We start from the raw sequence: 19,311 nt of genomic DNA, 5'->3' as shown, positions 1-19,311 counted from the left end.
AGCACTCGAACCCATGCTACATAACTATTTCCCAACCGATGCCAATCATTTTCATCTGTGCATTAGGGAAGAGTCCTCGACCCTCGACCCAAAGGTGGCTAAATGGGATGATCCAGCCATGCTGGCTCGATTGCCCGCATGCTCGGCCCATGGTGGCCCTGGCCCGACAAAATTAATAATTGAGTCGTACCGTCATGTGGCCCTAGGAGGGCCATGCCTGGCCATGAGGCTGGGTACGCGTGCCGACATGGCACAACCCGTCTAGTTTTTTAATATTTTGTATTCATACAGTCCAACAGACTGAATTTAGGCCGAAAACAACGCAATACCCTGAATCCTACGCGGGCCAGCTCTTTTGGTGTCTTTTTGGAACAACTTATTCTAGAAACCCAATAAAATTTATTTAGAATAAGCTGGGCAGAGGACAGCTTATTTCAGAAATCAGCAAAAGAATTATTTTTTTAGACATGCCAGCAAAAGAACTGACCCTTAACATGCTGCCGGGCCGGCCCGTTTACTAAGGGAGCATGCCTGGGCTGGGGAGTGCAGCGCGCGGGCCGGCACGGCACGGCCCGTGTATGAAGTGGGCCGAGTCGTGACTGGCCCGTTTAGGGTTTAAGCTAGCACGGGCCGTGCAGTGCGGTGCCGTGGGCCGGCACGTTGGCGACCTTTTCCTCGACCCACGCCCCCTCACCCCCTCTCGGCGGCAGTGACCGCAGCGACCTCCAAGCTCTGCGACCCGTCGGAGAGAAAGGCGAATCGGATCCCCGCAGAAGGGGAGCGCCGCCGCGGAGAGCACCCGCGGTAGCAGCGAGCGGCAGCAGGGAGAAGCACGCTGCCCAATGCCGCTCGGCGTCGCCGGAGGGGCACCACACATGGCAGGGGAAGGGGGAAGCACCCGCGGCGGCGGCTCCGCCCCGGCGACGGCGCGAGCTCGTCGCCTTCCTCCTCACTGGCCTGGCCGCCTCCACCCGCGTCCCCAACGCCAGGCCGCCGCTCGACGCGGGCCACACCTCATGGACGCTGGTGAGTCCCTCGGAACATCTCTCTCGTCGCCGTCGATCTAGTAAGCTCGCATGTTCCTTGTAGAAACGGCTGGGTTTGGCTTGCCTAGAAACGTCCCCGTGATGCTCGTTGATTCTTCCGTACGACAACCCCGATGCCTCCTACTGGTTGCACACAGTGCATAAGCTCGCTCGCTCGCTCGATTTGACTTGTCCTGCGTGCTCGGGGAGTTCACCTTCACCCGGTCCAACCTCCCGCCGGCTTTTCACCGGAAACTTCGGCAGAAATTTTCCGTACGAAATTTGGTAGAGATGACGGCTGCATTGCTTGATATTTCCTCCTACCCATTTTGACTTGCGTGAACCCGTGGAATAAATAAAGCTTTTTCCTGTGCCGTCTTTCTTTGGTTTGTCTAGGAGGTCTCGCATCAAGCAATTTATTCCGGAGTAAAGCATTGCATCTTGATTGTATACTAGTTGGCACCTCCATGTCCATGGCGTACCACTGAGACGAGCAACAGAGGCTTTTCCTTCTGTAAAGCTCGTGCAGTTGATAGATATGGATGCGGTAGTGGCGTTGTGTGATTCAAGGGGTTCAGGTTCATGTTCCAAGACCCTGCAGCCTGTGCTCTTCTAACCCAAACTCATCTTTTATTTCTCCAACCAGGATCATGCAGGTCTTCTCTTATCCACAGTTTTCTGTTCCCTTTTCCATATCTGGAGTACAAGTTGATTTTCTGACGCTTTATTCCAATCTGGCTACGTGGTGGTGCTATTCCTCAGGTGTCTTCTGGTGTTGGTAATGCGAATCATACGGCTTAGGTTGCCGCTCTGCCCATGTGCCGGAATCTATTTTCGCCGTAGTCATCTGTGCCATCACGATTATTCTATGGAAGCAACAATTTTTAGAGCTGTTCACATCTGACTATTGCAAGTTTGCAACCCCAAAAGAATTAGTCTTTTTTCAGTTGCTTGCTCCACTAAGGCACATTTTTTTCTCCAGTTTCCGTCTATATTATACGTCTCATGGGGTCAAACACTTATTTAGTGCTGGGTGATTTCCCTCCGTACTGTTGTGATTTAGATTAATTTCTTGGATAGTCTTGTGTAAGCTCCTGTGTCCTTGTCCTTTTCATGTTGTCGGCAAGGCCTAATTCTGCTGCCAACATGTCCTGGTTGCACCATGGAACCAGATTCTTTTCAAGTGTGACCTTCATAAGGAGATCACATTGTTATTAGTCTGGAATAGAGATGCTAGCTCATTGGTTATTCTGTAGCTGGCTGCTGGGAAATTACTTTAGCTGGCTGCTGGTGTTAGTATACGATAAGGCTTTATTTCCTGCTCTGCTCTGCTGGCCATGAGCATTGAAACTATTCCTGCTGTAGTCATGTGTCCCATGAGGATTATTCTGTAGAGTGACAATTAATTATAGCTTTTCATTCATATCTGACTATGCAAATTCAAGCGGATTAGTTCTTGGCAGCTGCTTGCTTCAGGAAGGTGCGGTTCTCCCATTTTTTCTGTAGAGTTTGTGGTCTTGTTTTTCCCTGCACGAGGTCAAATTTGTTTGATAGTGCCCAACTTTCCCCAGTAGTTCATACTAGTTAGGTTTACCAGTTTATTCGACATCCCGCAAAAACTCTGGTGTCCTTATCACTTTGATGTTCTCTGCAGGGACTAGTTCTACCGATAAGAACTCTCGGTTCCACAATGGTCCATGGAGCCAGATCCTTTTAAAATTGATTAAGTTTGACATTCAGAAAGGGACAGCATTTTTGTCTGGAAGCGGGTGTTGGTTCCTGGCCACGATGGTTGCAGGGAAAAGAGCATAGGTGTGTAGCAATTATCCCTCTGTTATTTTACTCTCTTCCTTGTTGATTTCATTTAGTAGGCTCTCTCTTAAACAAGGTACTACGCTTGAGCATCTTTCTGCAAACTTTGTGTGGTTGTGTGGCTTTTCTGTTGCAACCTATCGAGTTCCCTTATTTGATGGCAAGATTTTGCTATTTGTCAGTACCCGATTGATGCAGTTTAAAACTCTATACTTATTTTTTTTCTCTATTAGTCTTTTATATCGGACTCATTTGTTATTGAACAGGTTTTATGATGAGTCATTCTTGATTATTCTTGCATCCATTCTATTTTGACAGGTTTCGACAATTGGGTTTCCATTCCTTTAAATTCTGTGTGTAACTTTAGTATCTCTGAACTTTTTTTTTTCAAATGTCTTTAGATGCTCAAAATCTTTTCTTTTGAGCTGTGGACTCAAATCCCTTGCTTCCAATGAAAGAGGAATGCTTCACCTTTCACTTCATCTTAGCTATCCATTTTAAACGAATGAGTGCAATCGAATCTTGATCCATTGCAGCTCAGGTGACAGTTTAGGGAGGACATTGAACCTCACGAGAAATAGTCTACGAATATGGGCAGCTACTGTACTCTTACTACACGGAAGTGCAAACTACCATGACAAGAGCATCTTGGTGCGCAGGTGCTATTGCAGCAGATCACATGTTGCATGGCAGCAAAGACAAAGAGTTGGTAACTCTATGCTGTAACTTTAATGGGTGACTGTTGCTCTGTTAGTGCCAAGGATATCGTGATCTCTGGTCATCTACATTTGCCGCGCTGTCACCGCATAATGTGAAGGTGTTAGGATGATGAAAGGGAGGGTTGCTGAGGTAGCTGACATATGTACAGATGATAATGGCATACATTCACAGAGTTGGATGTGAAAGAGGAAAAATGGGATCTTGAGTGAAACATCAGATTGTCTTTTGTTTGATGAGACAGGAACACATTGCCTATATTGCTCTGGACCATTCTTACTCAAGTTGTAGCAAACTTTGGTATCCGACCAAACACCCCTCATATCTTGGCCCTTTGTTCGTTATGGATATCTTAGATAAATGGAAACGCATAACATGCCTATTTTATCTAGAGATAGTTGCTAAGCTTACTAGATAATAAAATGCCGCACTTGCCTAAATGAACCCTGTGGATTTTATTGTGGATAAGTTTATATCTATATCTACTAGTATTAGTAAGTTGCACATGCTTTGCATGTGAGGAGAAATTTGTTCCCCCCCTCAAAATGAGAAGAGGGGAGAAATTTGTTTCATAGGAGTAATTTATATGGGACAAATACTCACTTTTTCTTCTCAATGCTTGGTTGGATTAAATCACAGGGTATGGATTGTGACACGCAAATCATTAATTAAGCATTTATATATACAAACTCCCTTCAATTTCACCGTTCCTTTTTTTTACTTTTTACCACTCTCACAATTAACCCATATTAACGTGGTCTTTCTAGACATTTCCACCGTCTTTCTCTCTTGCTCTCTTCCAGCCATTTTTTTTCTCGTCATTTCTAGTCTTCTCTCTTCACAAAATTTCTCTTCCTTGCTATATTACACAAGTAAGCCTCGTCGGCTCACTACCACCTTGTTCATCGATGCTGGGTCTTGTCACCTATTTTCCTTGTGCCACCCCACCACAGCAGAGTGGAGGTGCACACAAGAAGGCACCGGAGTGCAGCTGGATGCCCAGCGTGAGATTTCACTAGGCAGCAAGGAATCGACTGAGGAGCGAAGAGGCGCGAGCAGCTTCCCTATACTCTAATTTTAGGACTCAGGAAATGACATATATCTTTTAGGACTTGAAATCTCACCTGCAAGTAGGTAGCGCTCATCTCCCCAATAAACGCCTGGCAGATCTTGCTATTGAAATTCTTGCCACAAAAGATCTGTTTCCATATGTGGTGTACAAATTGCGTTTTCCACGAAAAAGGTTAAAAAGATCAGTTATTCGTGCTGCACCAGATGTAGCATCCGCGTGGAGAGGATGAACTCTCCACTAGAGCCACACTTGGCGTTGCAAACGTGAGCCCATGAATTTGACTACTTTAGCCCTCCTTTCCCTTTCCCCTACCTCTATCCCACCCTCCCAGTCCCTAGCATATCTTCTTTGTTCTTCTTCACTCCTCCGTCCTCCATTGCTCACCATCTTGCCTCCATCTTGTACCGAATCAGCACAAACGCCCGATTGCTTCCTATCTGTTTAATTTGCTTCTTGTGGCTGCAGACACCACTTTTTGGCCTTGGCGTGCAGACTTTGGATCTAATCCCGATTAGCTTATCACATCCTCGCCAATTGGTAACTTCGTGTGAACTCATTAATTTCCAAGCAATCATGTGCTGTGGAGTATTCTTCTTATTCAGTTCAGCAGAAATTTACTGAATAATTCTCCAATCTAGCACGTCTCATACTTGTGTGTCTAGCTTGAACTTAACAGTGCTTCATCCGGATCTAGTTATTTGGATTGATATTTTCTAGGTGGCTTTGAAAGTTGACACGGAGCTCATTTCCTCCCATTCTGAACATTGATTATGATGGTCATTCGCTTCAAGTTATGTTGCTATATTGTTGTGTGTGATGGTAGTACTACAAACTATTCCATTCAATTATTCCATTTCTGTTACTTGAACTTTATTGGTTTCGCTGTGCTGCTTGCTCAAAGTTTGTTTGCCGATCTAATGCTTTTCTATCAATCTTCTGTTAGACTCGTCCATTATCATCAGAAGAGAATAACAATCTTCCGCTTTACTGTGGTTTAGCTCTTGGGAATTGCTTAAGTTCTTCTGTGACAATTCTTTTTGACCTTTTCTTCTCCAGTAGTTTGCGGAAGCTATTCCGTTGTATTTGCTTCTTCACGGTAACATATATGGCTTAATTATTTCTGAACTTGCTTTCTGATTGATTTGTTTTTACTAGGTTAATCATTTGGTAATCCCTCTTAGGTACATCTGCCCGGCAACTTTTGCATTTTTTTAAAATGTGCCTGGTTAACAAATTTGGCGATACATGAATTAGTGCTATTTCTCTTGGCTTATCCTTTTTTTCTGTGTAATAATTGACTACCTAGAATTTTCTCTCACACATGCTCTATGTATTATTTTTGCTTCAGATGTTTATAGAATTCAAGATTCTACCAACATTGTCGTTCGTCATTCTTCTGGACATGCATTCTGAAATTGTGATCTTTTAGGTAACATTGGACATGGAGTTCTTCACAGAATATGGTGAGGCAAGCCAGTATCAGATCGAAGAGATCATTGGCCAGGGAAGCTTTGGAGTAGTTGCTGCTGCAGTAGATACCCAAACTGGGGAGCGGGTTGCGATCAAGAAGATACATGATATGTTTGAGCATGCCCCAGATGGCACCCGCATTCTTCGGGAAATCAAGCTTCTTCGGCTTCTCCGCCACCCAAACATAGTTGGGGTCAAACACATCTTGCTTCCCCCTGCCAGAAGGGAGTTTAGAGATATTTATGTTGTTTTTGAGCTCATGGAGTCAGACCTACAAAAAGTGATCCAAGTAAATGAGAACCTCACCGCAGGGCATCACCGGTATTTCTTGTATCAGCTTCTTCATGCCCTCAAGTACATCCATGCAGGTTAGTTCAGAAACCGTCGGCGTATCATTCACCTTGTCATCAACAATCACGTCTTATCAAGTGTGAATCGTTTGTACTGTCTTATTTTGAACTCTCATGAAACCCTGTCTTACTTTTCTGCGTATGATTATCTTGTCGCAGCTAATGTATTTCATCGTGACTTAAAACCGAGCAACATACTTGCCAATTCGAATTGCAAACTAAAGATCTGTGACTTTGGGCTTGCACGCGCATTGCGTGATGATGCTCCCTTGGCTATATTTTGGACTGTAAGGCGTTTGTTGCTGTATTAAATAATTATTTTCTATTTCTCTCCTCAAGTTACTTACCTAGTGCACTTTGCCATTTGAAGGATTATGTGGCTACAAGGTGGTACCGTGCTCCTGAATTATGTGGCTCATTTTTCTCCAAAGTAAGTCAGTGTCTGTTTGTTTGGGGCTAAGTTTGCCTATGGTTGACACACATCACACACCTAAGGTTGGGCAATTTGATTGACGTAGGTAGGTCTTTGGTTCAAGCCACACCTTCGGCAGGATTCTTTTTCCACCAATAAGGTCCCACATGCCATACACTTACAAAGTGTGGCAAGATTCCCTTAGGCTCCAATTTGAACTAACCTTAGGCAAGTTTGGCAAAACAATTGTGCAAAGTGTGACATTGTTAGTCCTAGAACCAAACAACCCCTTAGTCTTCAATTCCGAGCTCACTATTGTCAATAGTACAGAAAGGAAGCCTCTTGCAGTACTAAATCTGTACGCCGGTGTTGCTTGTTATTGCAGACTTGTTTCCAATGCGTGAATCGTTCTAATGTTTTAAATGTGTATATGATGTTTTTTTCTTTCCGAACTGGCACATAAGTGCTGATCATTGTAGTAGAAGAAAAATTCCAAGGCGGATGTCTTACACTGCCAAGAAAAACAAAAAAAAACAAAAGAACTGTACATGCCCTAGGCTATGGGCTATGGCTCAAGGCAAAGGCTCAGGAGGGTGTCCTTGTTGAGGCAAGGCCCTCAGCACCTTGGCACCAGGCATCATCCAGAGATGGGCTTCGGTGAGAATGGCGTCCACCAACTCCGGTGCGTCTAGTGAGGCATCATCAAATACAAAGCGTTGTGGAGCCTCCATAGCTGCCACGTGGCGAGGATGATGATTGAGCGCACTCCATTGGATCTCTGACCACCGGCCCTCTCCACAACAACTTCAAACCAGGTGGGAAAATTATCACCAGGCTGTGGGCAGATGCTGGAGCGAGAAGTAGCTTTGGACCGAGTGCCAGACCTGATGTGTGAAGGCGACCCTGTTAACAGATGCGAGTTTGTCCTGTCGTCCTGGTCGCACAACGGGCATTGATTACGGCTGGGTAGGCCTCGCCTTTGGAGATGGTCAACATCAGTTGGCTGCTGCTAGCCATGCAAAGATTTTGCATTTCAGAGGAGCCCAGCTACCCCAGATCGACGCTGAGAGGGGTTTTAAGACACCGCCGGCGAAAAGAGCCATGTAAGCAGATCGAGGGTTGTATGGGCAGGAGGCGGAGAGAGTCCAGACGTACTGGTCGTCGGTGTCGGCGGAGAGGGTAGGGCTGTTGACAATCTCCACAAGGTAGAGTAGCTCCATAATGTCCTGCACAATGAGGGCGCTTGAGATATCATGGATCCAGTGTCCGTCAGTGCATGCTTCGCTCACCGTGCAGCGATTGATGACACGCATGCTGGCTGCAGCAGGTACCATGGGGGCCAGATCGGCCACTGACATCCCGCTATTCACCTGTTTGACCAAAATAGGGCATGGCGGCCGTCGCTCAACATGACCTTGCTCGCTGCACGAAGGAGACTGTCAACATGCCTTCCATCTTAATAGGGAGCGAGGCCATGGCTTGGATGGGTCAATGCTTGGAGCCAAGGCCACCTAGTCCTCAGAGCCCGACCCATCTTCCTCGTATCTGCAATGCCCAGACCGCCGAGCTTGACCATGGCGGCACACGTTTCACCAAGCCACGAAGCAGTTGCCACCTTTCGCCTCACAATGAACTCGCCAAAAGAAATTGCATGTTTTCTTGTCAAATCGCTCGCGCACCCACTTCTGCATCCCCCAGCCGTCATTGTGTGTGTATGATGTTATCTTTGTTGGAAATATGAGCAATTTACCATATGATTTTATTAATGGAAATACTAGATAAAGCATGACTAAAATAGCAGAGATAAAGCAAGTCATGCAATCTGACAGAGAGAAGGTAAATAACATCTGCAAATATGAACTAGAACCGAACATATCTAGAGCTAAGAGTAGAACAAGAAATTGTGACAGGACCTCTAACAGAAAAAGGCAGAACACGTACGGGACAACAACAACAACAGTAGCACTGGACTTGGGGTCGGTGTCCTCGGTAGCCATGTCGTCGAGGAGGTTGTCGGCGTCGGGGAAGAAGTCGTTGTTGGGGAAGTAGTCGTCGGAGTCCGGGGCGTCTGTGACGAAGAAGTTAGTAGTCGCGCTGAGCGCTCCTCAAAAACCTTATCACCCTTCTCCCGCACAGGACTCAAAGAGGTGGAGTTTCGGAGGCCTACTGTCCCGACCTGTGGTGCACGCCGCAAGCCGGGATGGGGAAGATCGTAGCAGCAGCGCAGTGCTTAGGAACTTTGTGGCGAGAGGAAGAGGATCTTCTGGTATATCTCTCTGAGAGGAGCGACCTCCCTTTTATAGGTGCAACTGAAGGAGGCGAGAGGCTGCGCCGGGAGCTGAAGGGATCGAGGGAGACGAAACAAACAGGCAGCAGCCGAAGGGTGCAGCGTTCGCATTCAGTATCCACTACAGCAAAAACTTTCCAGCTCCCGAGTGACCTTTCGTATACCCGTAGTGCGTGGCAAATATTTAGACCTCGGCTCGGCTCATTCCCGCAACCCGCGGCGCGTTGTGACGAGGCGTGGCGAGGCGGGCGGCGGAGGAGGAGCGCGCGTGGATGTCCCTCTTGTTCTCATGCTCATACAAGTGGGGAAAAAACCTTCCTTATAAAGAGGTCCAACTCCCTCTAAACTAGCAATGTGGGACTAAACTTTAGTTCCACCTCTTGCCTTGCACGAATGGGCTGCGTGGGCCTCTAGGATTTATTAGGAATTTCTGAAACTGGGATTGGGCTTGGCCCATAATAGACAAAATTCCAGCAATCTCCTACCAGATCCCAGAGGCACACAAATTTTGCCTTTGGTTCCAAAACACTGTTTTATATACCGGTACTGTAGTGGAGACTGTTAAGTTGAACTTCCACCTAGAACTCTATGTTACACTAGTAAGGAACTTGAACAGTGGACTGGGCTTTGAACTGCAAGTTTTCTGCGAATCTAGCTTCACACAAAGCCTTGACCGATACTGGGCTACCGTGGGTCTTCCCCGCGGGTGGAGCTTATGCGTCATGCTCCGAGACCTTTCATGAGTTTACTAGAGAGAACCCTACTCTCATAGATTGCGACGTTTAACAATCAGACTCATATAGGTGTGTTCTTCAAAAGATGTTCTGCAGGACAACATCTCTGCTTAAAAGAGCCACTTAGAACACATTAAGATATACATCATCCTGCCATGCAGATTATGAGAGTATTGCATCTTCATGGAGTGGTATTGTTAACAGTAAGGATACTCTCCTCTCAGTTGACCACCAGCTTGTCTTTCACATCTAATTCACGGGATCTCCGATCACAAAGAATAGGTTACCACTGTGAACAACTCATATTGTGGGTCTCATACCCATCTCCCTCGATGCATTATCTATCACATTACGTGATATACCCATAGTAAAAGGATCTGCCAGATTTTTAGACGTTTGGATATAATCCAATGCAATAACTCCAGAGTTTCTCATTTTTCTGACAGACTTTAACCTTCTCTGAACGTGTCTTGGTGACTTCATGTTATCCTTTGAGTTGCTCACTTTCGTGATCACAGTTTGATTGTCGCAGTTCATAAGGATACCCGGTACAGGTTTCTCAACAACAGGCAAGTCATTAAAGAGTCGACGAAGCCAATCTGCTTCGACTGTAGCTGTATCTAGTGCTGTGAGTTCTGCTTCCATTGTTGACCTTGTTAAGATGGTCTGCTTGCAAGACTTCCAAGAAACAGCGCCACCTCCATGAGTGAATACATATTCGCTCGTGGCCTTTATCTCATCAGCATGTGAGATCCAGTTTGAGTCACTATACCCTTCAAGCACCTTTGGGTGCCCAGTGTAGTGAATTCCATAATTCGCAGTGCCTTTCAAATAACATAAAACTCTCTCTAGAGCTTTCCAATGCACATCTCCTGGTTTTGAGACAAACCGGCTCAGTTTGCTAACAGCAAAAGAGATGTAAGGTCTTGTAGCACTGGTTAAATACATAAGCGAGCCAATAATCTGAGAATATTTCAATTGGTCTCTAGCAATTCTTCGATTCCTTCGAAGCAACACACTAGCATCATATGGTGTTGGAGAGGGCTTGCAGTCATTGTAGCCAAAGCGACTCAAGATCTTTTCCACATAGTGAGATTGAAGCAATGGAATTCCATCATCATCATCTCTCAACAATTTGATGTTTAGAATGACATCAGCCACTCCTAAATCCTTCATCTCAAAGCAACGAGATAGGAAATCCTTGACCTCCTTAATAACCTTCAGATTTGTTCCAAAAATCAGAATGTCATCAACATACAAGCAAAGGATAAATCCCTCACCCCCACCATGGCGATAGTACACACATTTATCAACTTCGTTTACAACAAAGCCTGCGGCTGTTAAAGTTCTTTCAAACTTCTCATGCCACTGCTTGGGTGCTTGCTTAAGTCCATACAAAGACTTCAGCAACTTGCACACTTTCCCTTCCTGACCATCTACTACAAACCCATCTGGTTGTTCCATATAAATTTCCTCTTCTAACTCTCCATTTAGGAAAGCAGTCTTAACATCCATTTGATGAACGAGAAGACCATGTGAGGCAGCAAGTGAAAGTAGTACTCGAATAGTGGTCAGTCGAGCCACAGGTGAGTAAGTATCAAAGAAGTCTTCACCTTCCTTTTGGGTATAACCCTTAGCCACGAGCCGAGCCTTGTACTTCTCAATAGTACCATCAGGCCTAAGCTTTTTCTTGAATACCCATTTGCATCCTATAGGTTTGCACCCATAAGGACAATCAGTTATCTCCCAAATTTCATTTGCCAAGATGGAGTCCATCTCACTACGGACCGCTTCCTTCCAGTAGTCAGCATCTTCAGATGCATAGGCCTCTGAAATAGAACTGTGAGTGTCATCTATGAGATACAGTAGTCAGCATCTTCAGATGCATAGGCCTCTGAAATAGAACTGGGAGTGTCATCTATGAGATACACAAGAAAATCATGACCAAAGGACTTTGCAGTCCTCTGTCTCTTCCTCCTAGTAGGAACTTCATTGTTCTCCTCCACAAGACTTTCAAAGTGTTCCATTGAAATGGCAGGTTCAGTAATTGTAACTGGTTCCTGATTCGATGAACTAGGCATCTCCTGATTAGATGAGGTAGCCATATCCTTCATGGGAAAGATATCTTCAAAGAAAGTCGCATCATTCGACTCCATGATCGTACCGACATGCATGTCAAGTACCTCAGATTTTACAACCAAGAATCTATAACCAATGATATGAAAAGCATATCCCATGAAAACACAATCCATAGTTTTTGGTCCCAACTTCCGCTTCTTTGGAATTGGCATTGACTTTCGCTAAACAACCCCAGATTCGTAGATAAGAGAGCTTTAAGCTTTTCTTTTCCCATTCCTCGAATGGAGTTATCTCTTTGTTCTTTGTGGGAACTCAGTTTAGGACATGACATGCAGTCAATATCGCCTCCCCCCACCATGCCTTGGAGAGACCCGATGTGTCTAACATGGCGTTAACCAAATCAGTTAGAGTACGGTTCTTTCTTTTGGCCACCCCATTTGACTGAGGTGAATAGGGAGGCGTCCTCTCATGGATTATACCATGTTCTGCACAAAAGGAATCAAATTCATTTGAAAAATACTCTCCACCACGATCGGACCTAAGCCTCTTGATCTTTCGATCAAGTTGGTTTTCCGCTTTAGCTTTATAGATCTTGAAATAGTTCAAAGCCTCATCCTTAGATTTCAGAAGATTCACATGACAATATCTAGTGGAGTCATCAATTAACGTCATAAAATACTTCTTTCCACCTTTTGTCAAAACACCATTCATTTCATATAGATCTGAATGTATGAGCTCTAGTGGTGCAAGATTTCTCGTTTCCGCAGTCACATGAGACTTACGAGGTTGCTTAGCTTGCACACACACACTTGACACTTAGATCCCTAGACAGTGGTGGAACTAGGGATTAAGTTTAACTTCGCTAGTCGCGACATGCAACCAAAGTTAACATGACAGAGACGTGAATGCCACACATTTGATTCACTATTGTTGCAAACATGATTAACAACTTTATTGCAAACTTCTGATAAGGATAAACGAAACAGGCCTCCTGACTCATAGCCTTTACCAACAAAGGTTCCATACTTGGATATTACAAATTTATTCGACTCAAAGACAAGATTGTAGCCATCTCTACACAGAAGAGATCCGCTAACAAGATTTTTATTGACGGAGGGGACATAATGCACGTTCTTCAGCCGCACGATCTTCCCCGAAGTAAACTTCAGATCGACCATGCCAACACCACGAACAGAAGCACTTGAACCGTTGCCCATCAGCACGGTGGAAGCCCCTGCGGTCTGATAAGACGAAAACATGGAAATATCACTGCATACATGCACATTAGCACCCGTGTCAATTAACCAATCAGGAGAATGACATACTGAAAGAATAGTGCCCAACATCCTTCATGTCAGTGTCTCCAATGACAACATTAGTGGTCTTGCCACCTTTCCCAAGATGACGCTTGTCATAGTGATTAGGGCAACTAGGAGTCCAATGGTCAGGATCTCCACACACATGACAAACACCTTTCTTGTCATTCTTCTTCTTGAAGTTCGTGTGCTGTACATCCTTGTTCTTCCCATCAAACTTTGCTTTACCATCAAACTTGCCCTTGTTCTTGAACTTGTGGGTCTGGAAGTTTTTCTTCTGCACCAGATTGGCACTAGAACCTCCCTCAATACCTCGAGCACGGTTGTCCTTTGCTCTCGCCTTTTCTTCCACATCAAGAGTATCAATGAGATCCGGGACGGAAAACTCCTGCCTCTTATGCTTTAGTAAGGTAGCAAAGTTCCTCCACGTGGGAGGAAGCTTAGTGATGATACCTCCGGCAATAAACTTGTCCGGTAGGATACAATTGAAGTGCTCAAGTTCTCTAGCAAATGACTGTATCTCATGAGCTTGCTCAACCACGGAGCGCTCTTCAGTCATCCTGTAATCATAGAATTGCTCCATGATGTACAACTCAGTGCCAGCATTCGAGACCCCAAACTTGGCCTCGAGTGCGTCCCACATATCTTTTCCATTATCAATTGACGCATAAGCATCAACTATGTTCTCATCAAGAACACTCAAAAGAGCAGCCTTAAACAGAGTATCCATTTTCTGAAAAGCTTGTGCCTGTTGAGCATCATACTCTTCTTCAGGTTTGCCAAGAATGGCGTCATAGCAGCTCATGGTTTGAAACTATAGAACGGCTCTCACGCGCCACCTCTTATAGTGGATACCCTCAAACATAGGAGGTCTCATGAAAGCAGCAAAACCACTTGGGGTAAATTGCCTATAATAAGGTTTTTGGATTGTTGGAAATATGGCAATTTACCATATGATTTTATTAATGGAAATACTAGATAAAGCATGACTAAAACAACAGAGATAAATCAAGTCATGCGATCTGACAAAGAGAAGGTAAATAACATCTGCAAATATGAACTAGAACCGAACATATCTAGAGCTGAGAGTAGAACAAGAAATTGTGACAGGACCTCTAACAGAAAAAGCCAGAACATGTACGGGACAACAACAGCAACAGTAGCACTGGACTTGGGGTCGGTGTCCTCGGTAGCCATGTCGTCGAGAAGGTTGTCGACGTCGGAGAAGTAGTCGTCGGAGTCCGGGGCGTCCGGGACGAAGAAGTCAGTAGTCGCGCTGAGCGCTTCCCAAAAACCTTATCACCCTTCTCTCGTACAGGACTCAAAGAGGTGGAGTTTCGGAGGCCTATTGTCCCGACCTGCGGTACACGCCGCAAGCCAGGATGGGGAAGATCGTAGCAGCAGCGCAGTGCTCAGGAACTTTGTGGCGAGAGGAAGAGGATCTTCTGGTGTATCTCTCTGAGAGGAGCGACCCCTTTTATAGGCGCAATTGAAGGAGGCGAAAGGCTGCGCCGGGAGCTGAAGTGAACGAGGGAGACGAAACGAACAGGCAGCAGCCGAAGGGTGCAGCGTTCGCATTCAGTATCCACTACAGCAAAAACTTTCCAGCTCCTGAGTGACCTTTCGTATACCCGTAGTGTGTGGCAAAAATTTAGACATCGGCTCGGCTCATTCCCGCAACCCGTGGCATGACGCGTCGTGACGAGGCGGGCGGCGGAGGAGGAGGGCGCGTGGATGTCCCTCTTGTTCTCATGCTCATACAAGTGGGGAAAGAACCTTCCTTATAAAGAGGTCCAACTCCCTCTAAACTAGCAATGTGGGACTAAACCACCTCTTGCCTTGCACGAATGGGCTGTGTGGGCCTCTAGGATTTATTAGGAATTTCTGAAACTGGATTGGGCTTGGCCCATAATAGACAAAATTCCAGCAATCTTACCATATTATTAAAACAAGTTAACAGCCACCACATATCGCTCTTAAGGGGGTTAGAAATTCCCACATTAATCGGAGAGGAAAGCGACATTTCAACGCCATTTATTTTGGTGGTCTCAAATTATAATGGCGCAGATTAATCTGGTAAATATTAAAGCTATTACAGTTGTATAAGGATTACAAGTACATTTGTACTAACAAGTGTTAAGAGTTATGCAGCAAATATATACAGCTGTGCTTTCAAATGTGAACATGCGCTTCAGTATCTAACCACTCAGGAAATATCTTTGAAAAAACACCTTTAGAAAGTATCCAAATGCAGCCGATTATGGCAAAAACTGAAGTAGTAAAGTTTTAAGCAGTACAGTGGCACCAATTTTCCTTTCTAAACACTGCTGATTTTCTCTGTACAGTACACCCCTGCAATTGATATTTGGAGCATAGGGTGCATATTTGCTGAAGTTCTCACTGGAAAACCATTATTTCCTGGGATGAATGTCACACACCAACTAGATCTGATAACAAATGTCCTTGGAACTCCATCATATGAAACCCTATCCCAGGTATGTCTACATATTACCCATTCACCAGTGGACAAAGATTTCACTCTTTTCCTGTCTTTTGTTAGTACCATACTGGTGGTTTCTTTAAAGTGAAGCATATATAGACTTGGCCACAGATAGAAATCCGGCTTTCTGTAAAATGCAATACAATGTGACAGAACTACTTCCCCAACCTGGTTCACAAACGCACGACTTCTGTGTGGTTGGTTCTATAAGTAAATCATTTCCTAGATAATAACCTGTTTGAGATTTTTGCTACTTCTAGCACATGCCATTGCACAGTAGTGCTCAGACAATGAATTTCTTAACATGGCTATAACGACTGCTATAACAACTGCAGATTCGTAATGAGAAGGCCAGGAGATATTTGACTGGCATGAAGAGGAAACATCCTATCCCCTTTCCTAGTATTTTTTGTAACGCTGATCCTCAGGCTGTCCGTCTCCTGGAACGCTTACTCGCATTTGATCCTAAAGATCGACCTACTGCTGAAGAGGTATTACTTTTCACAAAAAAGAGTTCTTGCTTTTATGATGACTGATTCCGAAATTGATGAGTACATAAGTGTAATATTTTATATATGTATTCTAGGCTTTAGCTGATCCATATTTTGAAGGATTTCCTAACTTGGAACATGAGCCTTCACCACACCCCTTTTCAAAACTTGAGTTTGAATTTGAGAGATGGAAGCTAACAAAGGATGGTGTAAGAGATCTGATATATCGAGAGGTAGAGAACCATCACTTCAGTGTATGTTTTAGGCTGACTATATCCGTCTAACTTAAAATTGGATTTTTTTTCCTTTTCTTGAAAGCAAACAGATTTTGGAGTACCATCCACAGATGCTTCAGGATTATATCAGAGCTGGAGGACAGACTAGTTTCGTCTATCCAAGGTTAGGTTGCTTTGCCATCTGCTGCCAGCACACCAGCACTAGCATAGATGCTTAGCATATACATGAAATTGTATGCTTTGTATGCCCATGTCACATTTTGTTTTCACACATAAATCATTGGGACTTGGGAGGTCTAACCTAGTTTAATACCCCTTATCAGCGGTATAATCTTGCTCATAATTTAATACTACCACGTTGCAGTGGGGTTGATGGTATGAGGCTGCAGTTTGTACATCTTGAGGAGAACCACCTGAGAGGAGAAAGAGGCACTCCACTGCGGAGGCGACATGCATCTTTGCCAAGGTACATGAGTCATTATTAACTTTCAGCAGTTTCAACTTATTGTAACTGCACAAATTCTGGTATGGTTCTGATTGCGCTTGCTTCTGCACTCCTCTTCATGTGACAGGGAAAGAGTCTGTGCACCAATGGGTATTGATAATCAAGACTGTAACAATGAGAGGAGGACAGCATCTTCTGCTGCCCAAATTACCATAAGATCACAACAAGAGGGGCTGACACATGCATATGTTTATCAAAATGGCACAGGCATTCCGGACTTCTGCTCAGGGTATTACTTGCAGAATGGTAGTACCAGTGCTTCCAGTTGTGTTATCGAAGAGAATGAAGGCCCAAAGGTACCCCCGGCACCAATACAATGGCACTGCCTAAATTCCTCCCAGGACCTCATAATTACCACTGCCAACTTGTGTAAATGTGAGAGACTGACCAATGGCCTATCTGTTTTACTCTTGCTGTTTTCCACTCTTCAGGAGAATGGCGTCTCCGCGGAGAAGGTGGCCTATGAACTGTCAGAACGGCTTGCCAGGATCTAGCCAGGACGCACCTTCTAAGGCAGCCATGATCCCGACGCAGCTCTAAATTTCAGCGCAGTGGTTCCACCATGTAGTCTGATGGATCCCGGCAGCACAGAATAAACTCCACCAGGGCGGAGGTGCTGCGAACTTCACACCAACCATTCACATTATCTGAAAACATGTAATAAATCTGAGTTGAAAAATGTCGCGCCGATCTGCATCGGTATACATCCGGTGTAAATTATGTGGGTACCGTAGTGTGATGTCGTAACAGAAATTGCAGACATTCAGTTTGTGAATTGGTCAACTGCTGCTGGGTTCAGTGGGAGCAGGTGAATGAATCTGTTGCACGCAGGGCAAGCTCCCAGGCCAGTGACGGACCAACAAGGGGCCCATGCTGAATCCAGTTAATCCACAGCATTTCTGCATATCTGTAGCTCTATCAGGTGCAGGATATGTAGAATCATCAGCACAGCAACAGCATAACTGCAAGGGAGGGAGGAGTACTCGGGAGGGAGAGACCCAGTCAATCAAGCCGCAGCTTCCTAACTGAACAACCACTTCATCAACTACTACACGACAGAAACATGCAAACAAATGCATTTTGTTTCAGATATGCGCAGCTGATATTTGCAAGTTGCCCGAAATCGAATGACCTGAAGACGGGGACAAGTGGCATCGCCGCCGAAGCGGGGTGGGGGGCCGGGCTTACGTCGCCACAAGGGTGATGGAGGGTATGTCGCCGGCTGCCGGTGACAGGGAAGGCAGGGCAGCTTACGTATAGCCAGTCCCATATTAATGCAGCAAAGATGCAAATAAATGCATACTCCGTAAACTAATGTAAGAGCGTTTAGATCAGGGAATACATACATATGACGCAAATGGCTCAAGTCTGGTTGGGTTCCAGTGACCCAAATGAGGATTCAGTTACCAGGAAGAACATTTAAAAACAGCTAATAACTACTCCCTCCGTTTCAAAATAAATGTCTCAACTTTAGCATAAGTTTATAAAATTGTACTAAACTTTTTTTTGAGAACCCAAAATTGTACTAAAATTGAGACACTTATTTTCGGACGGAGGGTGTATTTATTTATCATTTCTGAGTACATGCAAACACTAGACACTGACTAAATTACTTGACACGTACGGGACTGAATGATACCAGCATTACCATTCTCATACCACCAACAATGCTATAAGCAACTCCGATTAACTGCAGCCCATACCAGCACAAAAAATTTACACACCAAACCGAGCTACTACCTCCGTCCCGGTGTATAAGTCATTTGCGTAGTTCTAGGTCGATAATTTAACTATCTAAATATGTATTATATGTGACAAAAAATATATATTTAGAAACTACATCTGCGTGGAAATCTAGTGATATACTTTTCATGACATATAACACATATTTAATTCCTCAAATCGATGACCTAGAATTACGCGAATGACTTATACACCCGGACGGAGGGAGTACTAGCTCCTAGCACTGAAAGGAAAATACAATCCCACCGGTTACATTGTATAGGCATGCTCCAGGCCGGCCGTCGTCGGCGGTCAGGGTGACGCCCGCGCCTCCGGGCTCTGGCCACGCCCGGCGGGGTCGCTGGCATCGGTCCACGAGTTGTGGCGCTCTGACGGGCCCGACGGCGTGACACGAGTGCCGCGCGGGGAGAGGCCCGGTGTCCTCCGGACGCCGGCGCCAGTCGGCACCGTGCTCCCCCGTCGGTGACCACGCCGAGCTCGCCCGCTCCTGTCCGCGTGCACCGGCACCGGCATGGCACCGACGCCGCCGCATGGTCTTCGTCCGCAGAGCAGCGCGAGAAGG

General features: G+C 45.2%; 1 protein-coding gene across 4 annotated transcripts; it reads left to right on the top strand.

Moving 5' to 3' along the window:
• Positions 1–707: 707 nt before the first annotated feature.
• On the top strand, positions 708–18,429 carry LOC123136122 (mitogen-activated protein kinase 13). Of its 4 annotated transcripts, XM_044555419.1 has the most exons (13): positions 708–1,026; positions 2,680–2,837; positions 6,056–6,464; positions 6,606–6,733; positions 6,817–6,876; positions 15,620–15,769; positions 16,110–16,265; positions 16,361–16,498; positions 16,591–16,664; positions 16,866–16,967; positions 17,074–17,302; positions 17,806–17,838; positions 18,106–18,429. In XM_044555419.1, exons 3-13 carry the CDS (start codon positions 6,068–6,070, stop codon positions 18,208–18,210), a joined length of 1,572 nt encoding a protein of 523 aa, XP_044411354.1. In that variant the 5' UTR covers positions 708–1,026; positions 2,680–2,837; positions 6,056–6,067; the 3' UTR covers positions 18,211–18,429. The 4 variants fall into 4 exon arrangements, with proteins under 4 accessions (XP_044411354.1, XP_044411351.1, XP_044411353.1 ...); XM_044555416.1 differs by lacking the exons at positions 17,806–17,838; positions 18,106–18,429 and adding an exon at positions 17,438–17,768; XM_044555418.1 differs by lacking the exons at positions 17,806–17,838; positions 18,106–18,429 and adding an exon at positions 17,438–17,768 and having other exon boundaries at positions 5,975–6,464.
• The last annotated feature ends 882 nt before the right edge of the window (positions 18,430–19,311 follow it).

The sequence above is a fragment of the Triticum aestivum genome, chromosome 6B (assembly GCF_018294505.1).
Source record: "Triticum aestivum cultivar Chinese Spring chromosome 6B, IWGSC CS RefSeq v2.1, whole genome shotgun sequence".
Lineage (NCBI taxonomy): Eukaryota > Viridiplantae > Streptophyta > Magnoliopsida > Poales > Poaceae > Triticum > Triticum aestivum.
Note: the sequence above shows the minus strand (reverse complement) of the source record. Positions and strands in the feature narration are given on the sequence as shown.